The sequence below is a fragment of the Arachis ipaensis genome, chromosome B8, assembly GCF_059453495.1.
Source record: "Arachis ipaensis isolate K30076 ecotype BB chromosome B8, ASM5945349v1, whole genome shotgun sequence".
Lineage (NCBI taxonomy): Eukaryota > Viridiplantae > Streptophyta > Magnoliopsida > Fabales > Fabaceae > Arachis > Arachis ipaensis.
In genome coordinates, this window is record NC_142443.1 from 140916766 (window position 1) to 140937022 (window position 20257).

Genomic DNA, 20257 nt, shown 5'->3' on the forward strand with positions numbered 1-20257 from the left:
TTAAGATGCAAGTGTCAAAATAACATTAAGTAATGTTTTAAACTTGACCCTAATCACTAATTTGATACTAATTTTGTGTGCAAAAGTGAACTTCAGATAAAGTGATGCACATCACTAATTGACATTCAAGTAGAGGTGCAAGAGTGAAAATAATATGAAATGATGCGCTATACTCGATCTTAATAACTACAACTAATTGGCACTTAATTTCAGGTACAAAGGTAAACCTCACGTGAAGTAATACTTTAGATTTGATCCAAACCAATAATTGGCACTCAATTAGGGATGCCAGAGTGAACTTCACCTCAATTCATACTCTAAATTAGATCTCAACAATAAATTAACACTCAAATTTGTTGGCGCTTAATTTTGGTTGTGATTGTGAACATCACATGAAATTATGCTCAAAATTTGACCCAAAATACAAATTGACAGTTAATTAGATGTCAAATAATGAGTTTCAACTCAAATCATTCACTTAATTTTATTCAAATAATTAATTCTCTGACAAATCTCCATCACACTTTAGCCAAATAAAGAGCCAAACTTCACTTGATGTTAGACTTAGACTTGTCCTAACTAACTTATTAGGCTTTAATATATATTTTATAAATTCTTCGTGATAATTATTAGTATTAAATTAAAAGCATAATTTAACATCATAATACCATTAAATTCTACCATACTTTACTGAAATTTACATTACATACAGCCTATTGTTGCCGATCAAATAACAACCGAACTTCCATAAATCAAAACCTCAAATCAACCAAATAAATTCGAACATTCATCGTGTCTGAAGGAATCATAATGACCAAGGCAGCTAGATGAAAAGAAATAAGAATTAACAAAAAAGGAAAAGAAAGAAAGCAAAGGCTTCTATTCTTGGCCATTTTCATTCCATAACAAACAGGCTCACTAGCTGAGATTCTGATCTACAAAATTTAATCAAATGAATTGTGGTAAAATTCAGTCTCACGTAGCTCACCCACTTATATTGTTACAGCTCAACACTCTTCCAATGCAAAGGACTATAGCTTTTCTTTTACTTTTTACCGGATACATTTACTTCGACTATTAAGATTCTTGCTTCTTTTATATGAGACCCAGATATAATGTTGAAAAACATGGTTGTACAGGAAAAAAAAGAGAGAAAAAACATGCGTAGAAAATAGAATAAAACAAAACAAATATACACGTAGGAAGAAAGAATCAATCAACAAATGAAGGATTGCGAAATCAAGACGAGGCATCAGAGTCTGTGGTTGTCTTATTATTAGCATCTGCCAACCCTTGAGTTTGATCAATTCCCTTCCGAGAAGCTTCCCAAAGTTGTTGTTCTATACCCAGTTTCCTCAACTCCACCAAACCTCGCTCAACTAAAAGGAAGCACAATGAGCTTAGAAGTTCATATACTAAACCTTCAAGAACACATCAGAAGGGGGAAAAAAAAAACTAAGGATAAACCCCAGTTTTGTCCCTTGACCAAACATGGAAGATAAAGTCATCCCTTATGATTTGAAAATGATAAACTTATCCTTCACTATTCAAAATGGTAAAATATTAGTCCTTTAGTATATGAACATAGATTAATATGTTCAGTTTTTTTGAATAACAAATTTGTCTAGTAAGAACATTGTGAAGGACAAATCTATCACCTTCAAAATCTCGTGAACTACTTAGTCCCCGATTAAGGAACACATTTAAGGTCATTCTCCCTTCGATTTTATTCGTAATATAACATTTTATGATTTTAAGGGACAACAAACTTAAACATCATAGATGGTATTTTAGTTATTGCAGCCAATTGGTAGGGTTGCAGATTCAGATAAAAGAAACAAAATAACCACCCAAATTTTTCTGGGAAAGACCAGGTACCCGCTTGTAATTTCATGGTTATTTACTCATCAAGTTATTTACTCTCTCCAGAACCACAAAAGAGGACGAGAAAGACAACAGCTTACCATCGACAGCATCATGTGAAGTTGCTGACTGCCCACTGCGTGCAATCCAAAATTGAAGTCGCTCATCTGCAATATCATCTTCTACACCGTGAAACAAAGCTCTTCGCCAGAAATAAGTCAGCCATGCCTGTAAATATTTAGAGTTTATAAATACGTTATGTGTGCATATACTATATCCGAAATAGCTATTCTTCAGGTTCAATTGTAACAAGAACAGGTCATAAAAAAACATGTATATTAAGGAGATTTTTTTTTTTTTTTTTTTTGAGATTCCATTCTTAAGACTGATTAATGAGTAAAAATGCAATAAAGTAATCAGTTGGATTTTTTAAAAAACGAATATATCTTGAATGGAAAGAAATTAAACAAAGAACCAAAATCTTAAAATCACAACAACTGATTCCCTGATAACGTCAAGACTCAAGTCAGGAAATTCAGACATATCCGTCTAAATCCCTGAATCCAACTTAGACATGATTCTATCCATCATCTAATGATTAGAACCTAGTAGAAATGGAAATGCTGAAGTACAATTCAAGGACAGTTACTAACCTCTTTGAAAATAACATCTTCTGCTTCCTCTTCACTTAATTCTGGAAGACATAAAAGAAGAGAATATCAACATTATTCACCAGGTCATCTGCCAGACACATTTCCATGTATCGAAGAATGGCTAGATGCAGTCATGGGTGTAATATGCAATCAAATACATATTACACAACCAGAATATTTTAATCCTTTAGTTTGTAGAAGGTAATCGTGATTTGTGTTCTATAGTGAAAAGGTTACCAAATGACGATGAGAAATGGTTGGAAAAAATACAGATGTCATATACTACAAAATATTAACATAAGACAAGCAGAGAAATCCTAAAAAGCATACCACCATAACTTTATGACATTTACGCACCAAAATATATATAAGAACTTATTTCTTACCAAATGCCTCCACATATTTGGCATCACCACGTGACTTGGAATCTGAGAATAAATTAATAGAAATGATCAATTATCAATTTAATTCAAAATTCGAATAATCTTTTACTGAACTATTATTTCTTTAGGTTAGTCGCAGAATGAACCATCATTTAAAGAAAAATTTCAAAAAATGTGTACATGAATCGAAGAAAACATAACTCTCACCACTATAAGGGCATCCAAAACAAATCATAAAACCAAGACATGAATAAACCAAAAACTGAATCAAAAGAGGAAAAGAAACAGCTCAAACAATAAGAGTTTGCACTAACCACAGCCTGTGGGTACATCATACAAAAGAACAAGAAGTAATAAGGCTTGGTTTGGTAAAACTTTTTGAAGAGGTGCTTGTGCTTTTCAAAAGCATAAGCTACTCGTTTTGTGTTTGGTAAATCAAAAAGATCATGTACTTGTGCTTGTAGCTTTTAAAAGATGGGGGTGCTTTTGAAAGCACCTAAGGTGGAGCTTTTCAAAGATAGCTTGTACTTATCAAAATTAAAAAAGTCTAATATAACTTCATACATTAATTAATTTTCAATTTAACTCTTACACTTATGTCTATTATAATATTTTTAAATTTTAAAAACTATTTTACCAAACGCAATTATTGTTGCTTGTGCTTATTGAAACCCATTTTTAATTTGATTTACCAAACATAGGTGCTACAACTTTTAGAAAGCTATATTTTAAAAGCTAGCTTTTATAAGCTACTTTTGAAAAGTAAAAGTTTTACCAAACCAAGCCTAAAACGGATCAACACGAATAGAAGCATGGAACTCGAGATTGGAGACAAGGGTAAAGATCACACACCCACAAAAGATGATGAACTAACATACCTAGAACAGACTGCCGAACTGAATTTGGGCGTCTATGTTGGGCTAATGCAAGCGCAACAGCATCCTCAACCTACAAAATAAAATTTGACCAAAATACTTTTTTAAAGTCAAGAACAAAGGAAAAGGATTTGAACCAAGCTGCACGTATAGAAGTTTGATTTCTTGATATTCACTCTTTAAAAAAAATGGTAAAAGCTGTTAAAAGTATGCTTCTCTGTGTCTAACATTTTCAAGAGGAAAATGAGATGAAGAACTGATTTACTGAGCAAACAAAGGATTAACTTTAATAATATTCATGGAGAACCTTTAAAGAAGCAAGTTCTCTCAAACCCATCTCAACTGAAAGCATACTCTCAATATTTCCCTCCCCAGAGAGATCATTCAAATCACGAACTTCTTTGCTTCTCTCTGGATCATCAGCACCTGGCACATGCTCTTTAATTAGATCCCACTGAAGATAATTTAACAGAAACAATTTCAAACTGAGTATTTACTCATGCTCACTTTTGTTCCAGGATTCCTCCTTAGCCTTTTGTCCAGCAGAGATGACAAGTTCGAAAGGTAGAGGCGCTAGAGAAGACCAATGTTCATGCTTGGATTGTGCTATGTCTGCACATATGCCTAAAAAGTGTGGAAGAAACATGGCACAAAAATTAAAAGCGCTAATATTATAATGGAGTTCTGTAAAATACACTTCACAAATTTTTAAGCCATGGTTTTTCAGATTAAAAAAAAAGCACGACTAGCATATTTTTTTCAGAGTAGCAGGAATAAAGATTAGATACTGTTTCTGTAAGAATCAGAGTGCGCTAGTAAGTTTGTTACCATGTTTTACAGCAAGACCCCAGTAGCGTGCAAGCCAACATCTCTTCAGGACAACTTCCTCCTAAACAACAAATAAGAAACATAATTGAGACAAACAGAAATACCTGGTAATTGTCATTTTATTGGAAAATACCAACCATTTCTTCTTGGGTCAAAATCATCCTCTGTGTCATTGTACGAAGAGCTTTTGCTTCAGCTTCAGCTTCTTGCTGTTGTTCCAAAGCTGCTGCTGCATCATCTTTTAGATTCTGACAAAGACAAAGAAAAGAAGATAGCTATAACTTCATAACGAATAACAAATAATTTAAATATGGAAAGAAATGCACGCTTTCTTCAAAAATTACCTGAATTTCCACGCGAAGGGCTGTGATTTCCTCATCTCTCCCATCCTGTGTTTGTTTTGCAGCCTTGAGAGCAGCCTGTGACAATAAATAAATATAAATTTGAGTATTCCACAAAATTCTTTGAAAAGAACAGCACTAGTGAGCTTGTTGCTCAAACTTCCAACCATCATTCAGTTCATATTTCTGCCACATATAATATGATTAATATCCATTCTTCTGGCATACCTCTCTTTGTCGCAACGCAGCTTCCTTCCTGCATAAATAGCACACAAGAACCTTAGATTAAGACCTAAACGAATAAACATATTCAGCTCCAGGCAGCATATAATGTGAGACTTCAAAACTAGCTTACCTGCTCAGAAGTTTGGCTTCTAGGGATACACCTTCTCCAAGAGAAGCAACCTGCCAAAATTAAAATGAACAAGGACACGAAAAATCAGCAAAGGCAGTACAAGGAGTAAAGCAGTTTCTATTGGTAAGTATTAAGTAAATGAAAAATCAAACTGGCATCTAAACAATGGTATTATACATTAATATTGTTAGGTTTCAAAGCTCAGTTAATATCTTTTTTTTTTGGGTTGAAAAAAGGAGGGGGAACCCTCACCTGTTTCTCAAGCTCCCTAGCTCTGGCCTCCACTTCTTGGCGTTTTTCCTCTGCAACTCTTAACTGTCAATATAGTCAACCAGATATGTTAAATATCACATATTTGAGCTTAAAACCAACTTTGTTAGGCAAGAAAGAGCACCACCTTTTCTAATATAACCTCATTCTCCTCTTGTAGCATATCCAGCTGCAAAATAAAAGATGAATCAGCTTCAAAGCACATACTTTATGAATTACCAAATCAGCACCAGTATAAAGAATATAAGATTCAATTTTTTGGAGACAGAGCATTTGATGCATTCAAATATATACTTCATCACGGAGTGCAGAAGCTTCACGTTGATCTCCTGTATCTCTCGAGTTAACTGGTTTGATAGGGACGTCTGGAGTAAACCTGAAATCATTAAGCAGTGATTAAAATTTGAAGGATAGAGACCAGATACGGCTAGAGTGGCCACTGCAGCCTACACACAGCTATAGATGCATGTATGACCTCAATAGATAAATAAGGATTGAGCTCATTCATACATCAAATGAAAATTTATTACATCTATGTCGGGTAAATATTTGAATATAAAACTAAAAAGCCTATTGAACCCCCATATAAATTTCCTCAGGAAATATGGACCTGGATATATTGTTCCTCTTATATTTGTGTGAAATAAATGAACTATTAATAATACTATAAGGAATAGATGTCTTGACACTCGTGAATCTCAAGAAAAGACCACGTTTATAGGGAGTGCAAGCCAGTGCCACAAACATGTCACTTGTTCAGGTATATTTGCCCTGTTGGTATGTAATGTAGTAGAATGGAACTAAATGAATTTCCTTTGTTTGGATGGAGAACTCCCAATAAGGTAGAGCAGAATATGATAGAATAGGTTCTATCCTATTACAACCTCCACCCCCTTCTCCCAGGGTTTATCTCTTTTTTCTCCTTCAGATTGTTTCCCTCCTATTCAGAGGACATGGGGCCTAAATCTAGTTCGTTAACTAAGAAATAATTAAATAAGTAATTCCATCTTAATGTATTTGATGCAACAATATTATTGGAATAAAAAACTTATTATCGCCATTCTTTGAATGTCTAAATAGTGAAATGAAACATTACTCCATTACATTACTAGAATATCTAAATAATGAAGTGGAATAATTATATTACTCACTCCACTCTCCATTCCTGCATTCCATCTTATTCTATAATGTTCTGTTCCATCACTTACCACCAATCAAAACATGGTCTCAAGTATAAAAGGGTGTTAGATCCAAGTTCAAGGTTGTGCTCACTCAATTCATTTTTATTAGGGACATAGAACAGTCTGAAACATCAAAAACTGCCTACTTGGAAACGCTACAAGCCTACAAGGCGTACAGAACCTTACTTGTTTAATTCCAATAGCTGCAATTATAAATAGTAAGGCTGGGGAAAGTAAAGTAATGCTTACAACTTTTTCTCTCTGGTCCGATTGGAAGGAGGATCAATTGGAGGAACAGCCATAGGTGTTCGGATTGTGGATTTGCTCGGCGGAGGTACTACTGCTGCCGCAGAGCGAACCGAAACTGCCGGTCTTCCAGCTGAGGTCGACCGTACCGAAAGAGTATGCTCTGCAAAGTTCCGACCTAACTAAACAAAAAGCACCAAAATCTTATTAGCACAACAAGAACCAGGTGAATAACAATTGAATCAGATCCATAATTTTAACACTTAGATCACACTCAATCACTATCAATGGCGCCAAACCAATCATCCACCGAAAAAAGTTCAAGAGCAATCAAATTTCCAGCATTGAGCATGCAAAATATTTGTTCCTTTTTTTCCATAATTCAACAAACGAATTCATGTAAACAATTCAGGAAAACGCATCGGAACCGAATGAACAGGAAGAGTCGCAGTGAGAATTATGAGAACTACCGCAGGAGAAGGAGATCTGTTAGGCCTGGCGAGCGAGATCGGAGGGATGGTGGTGGCGGTGGTGCCAACACCGGAGCTCTTGAGACTACTTGCATTGCTTGAGTAGGAAGAAGGAACTGGAGCGCGAGGAGCAGCGAACTGGAAGTCAAGGTCATCGTCGTCTTCGCCGTCGTCGTCGGCAGCGGCTGCCTGAGACGCCATCACCCGAGCCAGACGCTGCGCGGCGGCTTTGGCCGCCACGTTCTGCGTGCGCTTGACGGTGGACATTCCAGTGGAAGACGGACCTAGCCGCGACTGAGGATGCGCCGGAGACATCGCCGGCGACGATGAGCCGGTGCTACTGGAACCGCCGCTCCACTGCCGCCCGTATACCGGACTAGCGGTTCTCCTCCGATCCATCAGTTGAAGCTATGTATAGTAGAGTAGGGAGCTAGATTTTCTCGGCGGAGGATTTTCTCGAGAAAATCGAAGGGAAAGTCTTGTTTGTTTCTGGTTTGAGTCGTGCGCGGGTAGTGTAAGCATAAACGACGCCGTTTCTTTCTGAAACAGTTCGCGGGAGAGAAAGGAAAGAGAATAAGTGCGTGTCTCTTTTTTCTTTCTTCAAAGAGAGTCAGAGAGGTTCGTTTCTTTGTTTTTATCTTCAAGCGTCGACAGAGAGAGGTTTTTCACTTTTGCGGCGTGCGAAACGGTGTCGTCTAAGGTAATCAATAAAGGTAGTGTAAAGAAAACACTTTGAATTCATTGAGACAAAAAAGTTATCTTCTTCACTAAATTTCTAGTTTTGTTTTTAAATGTGGAAGACAAACACTTTTAGTGAAATAATTAGAGAATTGACTAGTGTTAATTCTAATATAAGACAAATAAGAAAAATTAATTTCTAAAGTTTAAGCGTTCTTTTTAATCAAAGATATGACTCGTTTATGGAAAACAATTGACTTATAAAAAAAAGTTGGAGATAAATAAACTAATAATTCGACAGCACAAAAGAAATTAAAATACTAGCGTTACGAGTTTACACAAAATGAGTTTAATTTTTTTATGAAAAATTTTGTCAATATTGAAATCTTTTATAAATAAATATGATAATTAGCTATAGAATAACGTTAGTTTCTCCTCTACTGTCTACTAGTTTGAGCGTGATTTTTTTTCCTACTTAGACTTTAGTTTCTAGCATTTTCCTCTTAACAAAAGTGATAATCCATTATTATTATTTTTTCCCCTTGGCCATAGCTCTGTTTTAAGTCACATGCAACAAACATCTCATTCTATATCATCCCTTTAACAAAGAAAAATATTATATGGCATATTTTCGGGTTAAACCATAAAAAATATATTTGAATTTTTTTTTTGTGACTATATTTGAATTATTTTATTACAGATAAAAATATTTTTAAATTATTAAAAAATGTGATTAAAAAAATACTTTCGTAAACTGAGACGTTGACAAGTAAATTATGTCACGCTTTTTTTTGTTAATAAAGCAAATCTCTAATCGCAGTTAGGTAATTTTGACATATTTTTATATTATTTAATGATATTTTTGTTAATAATAAAATTTGAAAATATTTTTGTTAATGTCAAAAACTCAAAATCATAGATGTAAAATTGGCCTAGATCGATCGGTTCAATAAAAAAATTGGCGAATCAGAGTCGATAAAAATGTGGTTTGAATCTAGATTCTCTTTGTACTACATACTCCTCTTGCCATTAATCTATGTTATTCCTTGTTATTTCATATGCTAATTATTAATTATATAATAAAATCGCATAATACTTTTTTTAGGGTAAAATACATAGATAAAATAAATGCAGTTCAATATTACACAATTGTCCTAAATGAAGAATGGTTATATGCATGTTCAAATTCAAATTCAATTTTATGTAAATCGAATCTATCTAATTCAATTTATGCCGGCTTAGCTGGCCTGTCACGCTTTCAGCCAGCTTCAATTCACAGTTAGGGGGAGCAGATTTTATAAAAAAAGCAGTTGATTACTCGGATTGTGATTCGATCTTTTTGATCACTCATTTTTGGAAAACCATTTTGGGCCTTACACACGGAAGATTGGATTTACAGGGAACAATAGTAAATCAAATTAAGTTGATTTGATTTACTACTTCTGCAACACATACATGTAAATCGAATTTAGTTGATTCGATTTCCATAAAGTTATTTTATAACATGCATGTAACCTATTTCATTTTAGGACATTGGTGTAATATTAATCTCTATTATCTAATTTGTTTGTGTGATTTATCCATTTTTGTAGATATTATTTTAATTTTATATTCACTTATATTTAAATTAATTATATTTTTTATTATTTATAATTATTAATATAAATATTATTAAATATGTATAAATAAAAAATATTAAATATTTTTATTAATTACAGTAAAATTATTTTTTATGATTATACGATATTTATTAATATTATTTTTTAATAAATACATATAGTATATAACAATATAATAAATATAAAAATACTTTAATAACAAAATAAAATTAAAAAATTTTTATCATGAAAAATATTAGAATTTTATATATTTATTTAATAATAATTAAATTATAACTTGTTGATTATAATTTGTTAAAACTTGATTGTTTTTAAAATATTAGTGAAGATATATATTTTAAATTTTAATTTTAGTTTTTTTACCATTTTTTATTTATATAAGACCGATTCTATCAGTTAAACTAGTGATTTATCGGTTGAATTAATAAACTAATAAATTAATAACTTAACAATTCCAATTCAATTCTTATAACTATGGTCAAAATAGTTATAGTGTATTTTTTTTATGGTGAAAACTCAAGTGCAGTCGACTTCATATGAAGTTGATAGATCAAAGTCATTAGATAATTTGATTAATTTGACTAAATTTTTATCTAATAACTCTCAGTTATCAACTTTACATAAAGTTGAGTTTTCACCTTTTTTAATTTATCGTTTTCACAATAATGTATGTGTTTATGTATGTTAACCCTTGTGTATCCAAGCAAAAGCAATATCCCAAACTATGAGAAGTTGAGAACACCTAGTATGTAAAGACTTGACACTAGTATTTCTTTTCTCTCAGTCATGTGTGCATGTACTATATCCAAAATTCTGCAGATTCAACTGTAACATAAACAGGAGGTCATAAAAAATTACGCATATTTAGGAGTGTTGGGTGCAGCTCTTTTTCTAACGTATGTTAACACTAAAATTGTGTACCAGATCGTCTTTTCCATATTTTTTTTATGGTGTTTTTAATCTGACAAATTAAATGCAAAATTTGAGTTCTATTTAAATGTTTATTGTTGATCAATGAGTTACTACATACACATGGCAGGATTTAAATTTTTAACAATTATTTAAATAAATTAATAAATTAACTATTAAATTAACTCAAGTTAGTTTATTCTTTTTATTCTAGACTGTGATTAACAAATAAAATACAATAAAGTAATTAATTAAGTTTTCAAAAAAAAAGAACAGAAATATTTGGTAACTAAAGAAAATCAGCCAAAAACAACCATAATTTACTTTATTTAGTATTCATTAATTGTTACAATAATTAATTAATACTAAATAAAACAAATTCTAATAATTTTTTTTTTGTCTACCTAACATTATTCCTCTTCACTTAATTCTGGAAGACATAAGTAATAGAATATCAACATTATATATATATATTACTTGTCAGGTCATCTACATGTTTCCATTTATGAAAGAAGAATCGCTAGATGCAATTATGTTTATAATAAAAATATTATTTACTCACTAAAATTAGTTATTTTATATATATATATATAGAGGTTTAATTATTATGCTGATTTCTATAATTTCAAAAAAAATTTAATTAGATTCTTATAGTTTTTTTTTAATTGAGTCCTTGCACCAATTTTTTTTTTAATTGGGTCCCTATAAAATTAAGCCAATTACTATTAAGACCGACTTAATTGAAAAAAAATTGGTGTAGGAACCCAATTAAAAAAAAAAAAGTATAGGGACCTAATTGAAAATTTCACGAAACTACAAGGACCAATAGAGTAATTAAACTATATATATATATAAAATTTAATTTATTTTTAATATATATTTTATATTTTAATAATATTTTATAATGATGACTAATTTTAGTGCATATCTATCATGGTTGTATTTAACTGTCTGTAACATGCAAGCATATATATGATGCACATACATACACAACTGGATTTTTTTTTTTTTGATTAATGCTATGCATTCAAATCTTTTTGTTAACAAAGTTTAATTAAGTTAATCTAATATAACAAAAATTAGTTATGCCTAGTATTATTCTAAATCTTATTATTTAACTTGATTGGACTTAGTTCATAAAAAAACTTGGATGCGTAATATTTTTTTTAACAAAAAAGCTAGACACAATAAAATGAAACAAGTTGAGAATAAAAACAAGAACTAAATAAACTAAATAAAAATTTATTTTATAATTTCGCTAGGTAGACAATAGAGATTGTGAATAATGTGAATAATGGACTACATCTCAGACCAACTAAACATGAATAAACCTAATTAATTCAAAAGAATAAATGACCATTTGTACCCATGAAAGATGAAAACGCTGACATATAGTAGACTGAAACTGATTTTGTACCCATGCAAGATGCGCTCTGTGTGACAAAAGTACCCTGCCTTGGATTGGTACTTGCTTCGTGCTTATACGAACCTACGTGGCACTCCAACCATCCAAAGCCCTATCTACGTGGAATTAAACGTTTTTTTTTTTTTACTAAGGGTTTGGAGATTGAAGAACATTTCGCGGGAGAATCTACTGTGCCCTAGCAGAAGTTCATCATTGTCGGCGCTTCGTTCCCAACTCGGAGAAGACGTGTGGAGCACTCCGAAGCGAAGACCCTGAAACCAGGGGTTTCGTCGCCGTCATCCCCAACTCGGACAAGACGTCCGGAGAAGTACGAAGCCTTCAGCACGAATACGTAATAGAGAGAACTGTAAAGATTATCGAGCAAAGCTCGAACCCAGGGGTCTCGTCGTCGACAACGCATAGGTCACTACCTTTGGTCCGCAGAAAACAGAGGTATGCCATTGCCATTGTTGATTAATTTCATGTCATTGCCACTAGTCAAACAGATTCTATTACCTTATCAAATCCTGTAATTGCTGAGAATTGTTAGAAAAGTTGGTTTAGGGTTTGTGTGAGCTACAGTTATATACAATATTTTCTTAGCTTGTGATGATTAATTTCACTTCTAGGAATGGCCACCATCCATATAACATTGTGTATTAATCATAGAGGACGGTTTGCGAGAGGGCCGTGTGGGAAGGTTAGTTATACTGGTGGTGAAGTCACAGAAATCAAGAGGGTTATCGTTAATACACTCAATCGTTTTTTCATATCTAATTTGCTGAAGGATATTGGATATACGTCTATTACTGATTTTTATTGGCTAGAACCTGGCAAGGAGTTTGATGATGGGTTGAGGGACCTAAGGGTTGATATGGACATAGTTAGAATCTATGAGGCAACCGTGAAGAATAGTAACAAAATAAATGTTTATACAGAGCATCCGTGGATCAGCCTGTGTTAGTTGAGGAGAAGAATATGACTCCATCAAAAATGAGAATAAAGACATGTGCTAAAAGGGTTCCAACTCCTAAGAAGAGTCTAAAAAGAAGATTGCTAGTAGTAGAAGATGATGACGATGCTAAAATTGTAGGTCATGTGCAAGTTGTGAAAGAGGACCAAAGAAGGGGTGAGGCCCAGATCAAGGAAGAGGCCCATGAAGAAAATAAACAGGCTGAAGTTGAGGCCAAATACTGGACAGTGTCAGTATGCCCCAAGAGACAGCAGATCCACCACTATCATCATCCCATGAAGCAGGACAGGTTTCTTAGCCTCCCTCAACACCTGTCCTACCAAATCAACCACCATCAAGTCAGTCCCAACCTTTCCAGCCACCTTTTGAAGAAGATCAGCAACCACTACACACTGATTGTTCATATCCATCCCCGCATTCTGAAGCCAATGTTTCTGAACCTCTTGCACCTGAACAACTGACCCAATACATCCCACAGCCGTGTAGGAATCCACTTTCACAATCAATCCCTGAGTCAGGCCCACCCTCTGGTTCCAATTGGACTCCCCAAAATAATCAAAGCAATCCTTCAAATGAGGTTGATGGATGACCAAAGGTGAACAAGAGGAGATCAACTAGGAGGCCTCCCCCTTCGGGGCAATCCTTCATCCCGAACTCTGATCCGGACAAGCCGCCAACCTTCTATGTCCCAGTTGATGAGGATGATTTTTCTGATGAAAATCCTGGACATTATTGCTATGAGTCAGAGGACTTGCATAGAATAGCAAGTGACGAAGATACTGACCAGACTCCAGTTTTTCCTCAGAGCAATGCTGATGCCCCGGTTAGCCAGGTGTGGTTGGAGTTGGGGATGGAGTTTGAGACTCTCAACCATTTCAGGAAGGCTGTCCGAAAGTTTAATATCAACATTTGGAAGGAGCATATTCTTTGCTCCTTGTGATTCTACAAGATCAAAGGCTATATGCTACGATGAGCACTGTCCTTGGCAAATATACAGTGCCAAGAGGATATTTCCAACAAGTTATCAAGTAAAGACCTTTGTAAATGAACAAACCTGCTGTAACAACCACCCCTTCTAGAAACCAAAAGTTAAATTCGAAATTTGAAAATCAGTTGGGAGATAAGCTTAAAATTTTGAATTTTTGGATAAGAACCTAGTAACCACCCTTCGTTTGAAATTTAAAATATCCCAACCACCCTATCCCCAAATGTATATAAATAGGGGAGCACACATAGGTAGAAAAATTACTCCTCTCAAACACTAATCCTCTCCCTTCTCTCTCTACAAAGAAATAATATTCTGCGGGCAAACACAAGAGGCAAGCTCAAAGAAGCCTTAGGAAAAAGAGTAGGGAATTATGTTTTTAAAATGCTTGGCATGTGTTATGTTCCATTTTTATTTTCTTCCATTCACGAATGTTATCATGGCATTAATTATCTTTCACTCATCATGTTGATCATGTCTGTCAACCATGTCATTCATTTCTTCTTGAATCATTAGTATATGTCTCCTTGTGATGTTCATTCAATTATTCACTATACTCATTTTGTGCTCTTTCATATGATTATATTGTTAATATTCCCTTAGGTCGAGAGTACATGCCTTCTTATAATGCTTATTCAATCTCCTATATTATTATATTAATATTCCCTTAGGGCCGAGAATACATGCCTTCTTATACTGTCTTGTTCAACATACCATATTCTATTATATGCATATGTGTGATCTCTTACATTATTATATTATTATTTATAATATTTTATTCAAATATTTAATATACCCTATTCTATTATGTGCATATCATTATGTTATTATTACTCCTTTCAAGTCAAGAGTACATGCTTTTCTTAAATATTTTATTCAAATATTTAATATACCCTATTCTATTATGTGCATATCATTATGTTATTGTTACTCCTTTAAAGTCAAGAGTACATGCTTTCTTAAATATTTTATTCAAATATTTAATATACTCTATTCTTATTATGTACACCTATATGATTGTTTGCACCATTATATTATTCCTTTAGGATCGAGAATACATAATTTCTTTAATATTTTGTGCAATTATTTAAAATGCCTTACTTTCTGCACTTTGATAGGACCTCTTTCAATCCATGCTATTATATTACCAAGATCTTTTAATTAGAAAATCCATACACATGCTAGAGTCTCATGATTTTCATATATCCCTTTATCATCACAATCGTCCCTTTTCTTGCATGATCTCTTCTTATATGATTTTTCTCTCGTGTATGTTTAAACAACCTAATTGTAAATTGAATCGAGGGAATGATCCTTCGGTAAGGGAAGGTGATCGCCAAAACGTTTGGGATAAGAACCTTCGGTAAGGGAAGGGGACTCTCACTTATACCGGTTTGAGCTCAATACCCTCCATAAAAGTTATAAATTAAGAAAGGAGAAGGCACGAATGAAAGTTTGATTTCTATGTTTTTCTTTTTAGATTTAATTATGATTATGTTGATGTTACTTAAGATGTTATCCTTCTATTTTCCTATATGCTTTCCTTTTTTTGCACACATGTTTTACAAGAAAGATGCATATTACATGCCATGTTATACGCTCCTTTTTTTAAAATCCCGCACGTGGGCTGGAGATGGATATGGAGGTCTTGCATAGCACTCCTACTGAGACGTTAGGTTCCCACTCCCTTTCTTTTCCCATACTGTCACCAGAGGAACATGGTACAGCGGATAGAGACGACGCAGTGCCCCCGAGGGTAACTTCTGAGTATGACCCCTCAAAGCACGCGTGGGTAGTTGCGACCACTACTACCGTGCTCCAAACTATCTACTTAGGTCGAGAACTCGTGGAAGAAGAACCCCAGCTGCCCGCCGTAACCTTCCTAGATAGGAACGCTTCAACATCTAGGAAGCGGTCACCTAAGGTGGTACACCTCGAGTCCGACTCCGAGACCGAGGAAGAGGAATCCGACAACCCTGACCAGAAGGAAGACACCATGGAGGAGGATCCAGAGGAGGAGTTGAACCCTTGCGGAAGTCCAAGGGTGGAATACGTGCCCTATTCCCCCACTTCGGCACCCCGTCGAGTTTTGGTTCATCCCACGCAACGGAACCGGGTCTTCACTACGCGAAAAGGTGTTGGAGGGAGACCCTTGGTACCTCGATTCGTGAATAACTGAAGAGTCCTGATCAAGGATAGGATATGATGCAAGTATGGGAGCCTCTTCGACGAGATTAGTTTAGGACGTAATTAGTTTCTTTTCTTGTTTTAGTTTCCTATAAGTATTTTGAAACGTACTCATGGTTAATATGTTATTTCACTTTTATTCAAATTCCAACGTTTTAGTGCTACTCATCTTCCGCTCTACGCGCATTTACTCCTTCCTTGCGCAACGATTAAGTCATTATTTTTCTTGATCAAGTGTGGCACCTTATTTTAAAGACCTCCGCGATAGTATAAAACTTAGGGTGTTACACCTACAACAGAGACAATCACTATAAGTCAGCAGATGGAAAATGGGTCATAGATGAGCTAGAGGAGAGGATTAAAATTCAACCAAATTTGACAGTGAAAGAGGCTGACCAATACTTCATAGCTGAGTATGATGTACTAATCAATGAGAGGAAAATTTATAGATCTATGAAGAAGGCAAAGGAGAGGATTGAGGGTTCCGATATTGCACAGTATGCACGACTTCGTGATTATGCTAATGAGATACTGAAGACTAACCCTGGCTCGACAGTAAGGATACACATGAATCCTATGCCTAATTCGAATCCTCTTTTTCACTATCTTTGTGTGCTTTGATGCATGCAAGAAAGGATTTGTGGGTGATTGTAGACCTTTAATAGGGTTGAATGGGACCTTTCTTAGAGGGTATTACAGGGGGCAGTTACTGATAGCAATAGGACACGATGCAAATAATCATATCTATCCTATTGCCTGTGCAATTGTGGAATCAGAAAACAAAAAAAGTTGGAAGTGATTTTTAGAGATACTTCAGGAGGATATGGGAGATTTTCAAGCGAATGGGTTTAATTTCATATCAGATATGCAAAAGGTACCTTTTTTTAATAAATTCTGATTCATATACTAAAATGAAATCTGGTGTATATTGCAATCTTGATGCTTGTTTAGAGTTATATTGATGTATATTCTGATGCATTGTTTAGTATATTGATGTGTATAATTGATGTATATTGACTTATATCCTGATGCTTGTTTAGCATAATTGATGTATATCAAAATTCTTGTTTAGGATAATTGATGTATATGATGTATATCAAAATGCTTGTTTAGGGTAAAAAGTCTAATTATTTTACACCTAGCTATATGCACCCTGTTGATAAATTAGCGTATATGATTGGAGGTTAATTTTATCCTCTGCCATCAATCATGGTTACTAGCTTTATAGTGGAATCAAAATATATCCTTTTGGATATTGGAAGTCTATTTTAAGAATCGTTTATTGGTTAAAGTGCTTTTGCTATAGCAATTAAGTGCTTCTTGTTGCATGGCGTTGTCTAGCTTATATATTCTACTTGGTTAAAGTGCTTTTTCTTCTGTTATTTGCTTTTCATTCATCAGTTCGTTGTGACTTTAATTATGCCTATACATATTTTTTACAACCAGCAGTGATTGTGCTTGCTTTTGTAGATTTTGTATATTGTTGTTAAAGATATATAATCAGATATTTATCGTATTTATTATAATTTTTTCATTGATTAGTCACTTATTAAACTTACTAAAAGATCAATTCTTGAACTTATTGAAGTCTGTCAGTCACTTATTAATCTTATTGAAAGATTCTTGAGCTGTTGATTTTGATGTATGCCTGCAGGGATTAATACCTGCTGTGCAAGAAATGTACCCAAATACAAACCACAGATTCTGTGCCATGCATATATGGCAAAACTTTTGCAAAAAATGGAGTGACTTACAGTTGAAAATGTGTATGTGGTCATGTGCTAAGGCAACCACAACACAAGGCTTCAATGCTGCCATGGATAGGCCAAAAAAGGTCAATGCTGGGGCATGGGATTACCTGGACAAGATCAGTCCAAAACAATGGAGCAGAGACCATTTTAGTGAATACCCAAAGATGGACAACTACACAAACAACAACTGCGAGGTGTTTAATGCCAAGGTGAAGAAGATGAGGGGCAAACTAATAATTACGATGTTAGAGGAAGTGAGGTGCTACGTAATGAGGATTTCGGCTAGGAATAAAAAGGCTTTGGTTGGGTACAGCGGAAGGTTAGCCCTAACCTAGCAGAGCAGGTTAGAAAGGGAGAAGAGAGAGAGAGCAACAAGTGGAGGCCTCTTCCCACCGGAGATGATGCGGGCAATGTTTATGAAGTGCAATGTCTATCCGTGAAGGTAAGTGTGGATTTGGGCAAAGGTACGTGCAGTTGTAGACTTTGGCAACTAACTGGGCTACCGTGTAAACATGCATGTGCTGCTTTAGGTTACCAAAACAGGAGACCCGAAAGAGTATGCATATAACTGGCTGACCATGGGTGCATACAATGCGGCGTATCAGTGTTCTATGCGTCCAGTTCCAAGCCAGGAGTTCTAGGAGCACCTTGACACCCTACCCATTCTGCCACTACGGTACAGAAAATGAATAGGTAGACCTTCAACAAACAGAGACAAGAGAAACGATGCCCCTGCTGATAAGAGTGACCTTATAGAACAAAGAGGAGGATTGAAACTATTGTCTGCAAATACTGCCTCTAGGTATGTGTGACCAATTCTTGACCCCTTCAATAGTTAAGCTATTGAATCCTGAAATTTAAGACCAATAGAATTACCAAATGCTATGATTATACTGTGACCAATTCATGTTGAACTTACATTGAATATTATTTGCCTTAGGCTGGTCATAATAAGAGGAGTTGTAAAAAGAGAAAAGAGACAATGGGTGAAGGGAGTGCTGCTTCGCAAGTGCCTGCAGGGGATGAGGATGAAGACATGCTGGCTGAAATATTATGGGAGGAGACATAAAGGCTGCAGATGCTGAAGCAGCAGCCACTGAGGACAGAAACAATTCCGCAACACCACACACTGCTCAAGTAAGTGCATTACATGAGTAAGAATTTGTTAATTTGCTTTAAGAATATATTGTTGACCTCTGATTGGTTTGTTCTTTAGATTTCGGCAACCACAGGGAATGTTGCCGCCAACAAGCACACAACAACAACCTCCAACAAACAACGCAACATCCAAAAAATAAGTTAAAAGAAGAAGTGTTAAGCGACCACCTCCGACTGCAAAAACACAGCAAACACCTGCCCCATCTGCCAACAAACCATCTACTACACCCTCCACACACAACTCTGAAACTACAACTCATCCACTATAAGGTACTAGTGTAGGGACAACCACACGACTCGTGCAGTTCAAGCTAATACCGGGGCTGACTCCAGGTGCTAGAGGCCGAGGAACAGCTATTAGAGGTAGAGGTCAAAGCAGAGGACGTGGCAGGATAGGCGCATTAAGCAGAACAAAAAATGGTGTCTCAAGTGGGAGCAGTAACTCAACCCCAATTTGATAGAAACTGATGGGTTTGTAGACGTATCCAAGAGAGGAATTTAATGCTTTTAGAATGTTATGTTTTAGTATTTTCATGTACTCGACATTGATCGTCGACTACTCATGCTTGCCTTTTGTTGTTTTGTTATATTAAAGAGCGACCCAAGACTCTTGTATTGTGTTATGCATGCTCATGGTCTGTTTTAGGGTAAAGTAGTTATGCTGGATTGAGGGCCTCTTGTGAGCAACCAAACTTGCCTTCATTGGCTTATGTGATAACTACTATTTTTGAGAATCAGAATCAACTAATTTCAATGGTTATTTTATGAGTCTTTTAATAGCACCTTAGTTTGATTTTGGAAGAAACTTTGAATTCGAAACTGAAACCATCATCTTGCCATGTTTCTTGTTTAGCTGATAATTGCCTTCTTAAGAAGAATAGAGAGATTCATATGAATTTACATTGGCATTGTCTAAAGATAAACTTTATGTCAATTTACATGGCAGCAACAACTACAAACTAAACAAAACGCTACCAGAAATCAAAGAATTGGTGTATATGTCAATGCATCAGAAATAAAAAAAAAAAAACTAAAACAACGTAACCATGACTTAAGCATCATGTCATGCTAATCTCAGAAAAAAAAATTCACTATCTTATTACCAAAGATCCCAAATCACACAAATC

At 34.8% G+C, this 20257-nt stretch overlaps 1 protein-coding gene across 2 annotated transcripts; it reads right to left on the reverse strand.

Moving 5' to 3' along the window:
• Window positions 1-865: 865 nt before the first annotated feature.
• Window positions 866-8162, reverse strand: LOC107613325 (coiled-coil domain-containing protein SCD2). Of its 2 annotated transcripts, XM_016315272.3 has the most exons (17): window positions 7466-8162; window positions 6999-7177; window positions 5863-5944; window positions 5696-5737; window positions 5551-5613; window positions 5299-5348; window positions 5172-5199; window positions 4947-5021; window positions 4740-4850; window positions 4603-4663; window positions 4282-4398; window positions 4082-4200; window positions 3778-3847; window positions 2903-2944; window positions 2517-2557; window positions 1965-2091; window positions 866-1379 (listed from the first exon to the last, which is right to left on the reverse strand). In XM_016315272.3, the coding sequence occupies exons 1-17, from the start codon at window positions 7862-7864 to the stop codon at window positions 1240-1242; spliced, it is 1746 nt and encodes a 581-aa protein (XP_016170758.1). In that variant the 5' UTR covers window positions 7865-8162; the 3' UTR covers window positions 866-1239. The 2 variants fall into 2 exon arrangements, 1 of the variants encoding a protein (XP_016170758.1); XR_015896409.1 differs by lacking the exons at window positions 2517-2557; window positions 2903-2944 and having other exon boundaries at window positions 1070-1379; window positions 1965-2149; window positions 3752-3847; window positions 7466-8077.
• Between the last annotated feature and the right edge of the window lie 12095 nt (window positions 8163-20257).